This window comes from Cyprinodon variegatus, unplaced genomic scaffold (assembly GCF_000732505.1).
Source record: "Cyprinodon variegatus isolate N-32 unplaced genomic scaffold, C_variegatus-1.0 Scaffold534, whole genome shotgun sequence".
Lineage (NCBI taxonomy): Eukaryota > Metazoa > Chordata > Actinopteri > Cyprinodontiformes > Cyprinodontidae > Cyprinodon > Cyprinodon variegatus.
In genome coordinates, this window is record NW_015150987.1 from 156,725 (window position 1) to 160,226 (window position 3,502).

Genomic DNA, 3,502 nt, shown 5'->3' on the forward strand with positions numbered 1-3,502 from the left:
TGTTTTTGTTCAGAGATCTGATCTACATGCAGAAACATTCAAAGAAGCTGGTTGAACATTTAGAAAAAAGGTTTATTTGAGTACTAATGGCCCTCAGGGATACGAGTCCACAGTCAGTTTGCTCCAGATTGTTTGACTTTGAATGATCAGAGTTCTTGGAACGTACAGATTTGATGATGAGAACGGTGAAGGATGAAAAAGAGGGATCTTGAGCTGAGTCAGGATTTTCAGAGAGCAGCTTGGCAGTCTGAACCTCGACTCTTAAAGGTGATTGGAGAGTGAGCAGGTTCTGATCTCAAAGGGTTCCAGAGTGAGAGGAGGACTTCTGCCAGCCTGGACGCAGAAACAGGGTGAACTCAGAAACAGTTTAACAAAGCTGGAGATGATAATAGGAACCAGAGGTAGAGAACTGAATCAAGAGGAGAACAAATGGGTAAAAACAAGTTAAAAGCAAAACTACAAAGTTAACAGGTTTCCAGGATCACAGACTGGGGTTTAACTATTGGATGAAAAGGGAAAATTGAAATGAAGATACCTGGACCTGCAGACTCAGCCAGCTGCTCTCTGCTGCCATCTGGGGGAAAAAAACTAGTGTTGCACCAATGCCATTTTTTGGCCCAGAAACTGTTAACCGATACCTGGCTGTGCAGTATCGGCCCAAACCGATACCATCTGTTTAAAATAAAAACTAATTTAACCAGTGTGGATACCAACATGCCAGCTGCAGGCGTAGTGACCAATAGTTCTGTTATCAGCTAATAAAGATTGAACTTTCAATGCAGAGGTTGAGCCTCATTAAATGGACAATTGCTTCGAAGTAAAAACAAATCTACTTATTTTGTGAAAAACTGATTTTAGATGAAAGTGCTCTAGACTTGACATCTATTGTTAAATGTATTCGTACCTCAGAGAAGATTAGAAACAGGAGAAAAACAGTAAATTGGACATTTTCACCTAAATCACCCGTGCAAACAATTTAAGAATAAAATAGCACTTCTATTCAGAACACTTCTACCACGAGGGCCAATGACTAGTGGAACCAAACACTAGGATTTCTGATGCATGACTGGACAGAAGAGTCAAGAAAACCAAGGTGACTCACTGTGGACACTTCATAAAGTGGACACTTTAGACAGTGAACACCTCAGACTGTGGACACCTCAGAGATTAGAGACTTCAAACAGGGGACCTCTCAGACTGGGGAACAACCACCTGTATATGCCTCAATAAACTGACACTTTAAACATTGGACTTGTTGTAATTTACGGTCCTACTTTCATCCAAATGGTTCAGTTTTGTCCCAGCATGTTGGATCCTGTCAGAGAAGCTCTGGATGGAGCAGCTCATCTTTTCAGAGCTCAGCTGTCAGATCCTGAGCTTATCTTCTAATCCAATTCTGATGTTAAGCCTGAGATTATTCTTTAGTTGCATTGTCTTTATTTGGTTTTCTGTATCCTTCTTTCATCTTGCTTATCACATAGTCGTACTTTTCTCTTCATTCTCTAAACTTTTGTTAGTTTTATTAACAGATGGATTTTAAAAAAATGCATATTCTGCACATTTAAAATGTAATTAATGTTAATTCAGCACAGTGGCCTCCTCTTCTGCCGGGAAGCGGCGCTTTTAGCGGTGTTTCCGTTGATTTGTGTTGTTAAAGTGTTGCCATGGTGATCTGATTAAACATGTCAGGTTATGCTTTACTGTTTATAGTTACAGTTTATCTTCTGGACCAGTTGATGATCGCTCATCTCTCTGTGCGGAAGCCGGGGTGTGCTCGAAACCCCAGCCGGCGCACGCCTCCGTTGTGCAGGGCGGGCGGGGTCGGACTGCTTCAGTTCCACGTCACTCGGTTGCCTGTTGTACACTCCTCTGCCGGGGGGTGGAGTTAATCGATCCGATCGGGACCTGGATCATCGGTCACGTGGCATCCAATAAAGCCCTGATTGGCGGATGTTGAACACGTGCCGCTCTGACACGTTGTCATAGAGACTAGCCCCTCCCACCACGTTAAGCGTCGCTTCCCCGGCTTCAAGAAACAAATGCTTTCTGAGATGTGTTGATGGGCGGGGCCTAAAATACGAGCGAAGACGGGATTGGCCGATCGCAGCGGCAGCGGGCTGCGCTCTGATTGGTCAGAAGTACAGAGAGGAGCTGTCGGTCAAACACAAGCCCCTCCCCTAGCTCAGACTGCGGAGCGCTCCGGGACCAGGACCCAAGGATTCTGGACTTTGTTGCTTGGAGGGTGTGATTGATCAGGATAAACGGAACCGATCAGCTGATCGATGTCCCGGCTGCTGGAGAGCAGGAGGGAGAAGGACAGGATGAAGGAGACCAGCCTGAAGGTGAGCCCGGAACCCTGCCGCGCGCGTGCACGACCACTTTCATCATCCTTAGTTTATTTTGGGTCAGACGGAACCGACAACCCCGAACACATCAGTTCGGTTACTGGTCCCAGTCTGGAGTCTTACTGGTTTAGATCCGGTGTTTCTGACCACATCTGGAAACTACAGATCAAACCGCTGGTTCCGTTACTTCAGCCAAACCTGGACTGGTTCTGGGCTCGGTTCCGGTTCGGTTCAGGGTTCGGTTTTGGGGCCAGTTTAACAGAAAACGAAGAAGGAAAGTTCTGAGCTCAGAAACGGGAAACAGATTTTTTTTCCCTTCCTTTCCGCTAACTCAAACGAGCACGCGCTTTTTTTCTGCCACGCGCGAGTACGCGTGCGTGTTTGCGTGGGTCAGTGTGTGCGTGTCCGCGAGGAAGCGTGGGCCGGTACCGTTGTGTTCGGTGTGTTTGGACTTTTTTGAAGGAGGCAGCGTGGCCGCTTTGTCCTGCAGGAGGAAGCAGGGGGGGGAGGGGAGGATGCGCGCGCCTCCGTGCGATTCGCCGCGCGCGTGTTTGTGTCTTACACAGGAAGAGATGGGCAGGACTGCAGGTCTGACCTCTGACCTACAAAACCCAAACAAACTGGTTCTGATTGTGAGGATCGGTGTGTCAGACCGTTACTCTCCTCATCTGGACCATCTCCTCTGATCCAGATGGAAAATCTGCTCCATTCCTGAAGAAACAAAAGAAACAAAGACAGATATGTGAACAGAATCGGATCCAGACCTGGTTCCTGTGACCAGAACCTCCTCCTTCCTGGAAAACACCCAGAGAGGCGAGAAAGCGTGGGAACAGCTGCTCTTCAGCATGGTGGAGACGGTGTGGTGGTTGGGGTCGATGTCACAATCAGACAGCTGCTGATTTAACTGTGAATCATCAGAGACGGTGGAAATGAGCCGGAGTTACTCAAAGCATGATTTGTTCAGTAGAATAAAGATTCCCCCAAAGCAGAGATGACAGAAAAACTGAGCAAAGGTCTGATCATAATGATCTGGTTAGATGAGGGGTGGGCAATTCCAGTTCCTGGGGGCCGGTATCCTGCAACTTTTAGATCCATCCTTGGTCCAACACACCTGAATCAAATGGCTGAGTTCCCTCCTCAGTATGCAGTCGGTTCCT

The 3,502-nt window shown here is 47.2% G+C and overlaps 1 protein-coding gene across 1 annotated transcript in view; it reads left to right on the forward strand.

Moving 5' to 3' along the window:
* The first annotated feature begins 2,154 nt into the window (after window positions 1-2,154).
* The window catches only part of LOC107095261 (rho guanine nucleotide exchange factor 2-like), a 44,729-nt gene continuing 43,381 nt past the window's right edge, over window positions 2,155-3,502 (forward strand). Inside the window, exon 1 of the mRNA XM_015391280.1 lies at window positions 2,155-2,342. Coding sequence (XP_015246766.1) covers window positions 2,283-2,342 — 60 coding nt within the window. The 5' untranslated portion in view covers window positions 2,155-2,282. The remainder of the gene's footprint in view (window positions 2,343-3,502) is intronic.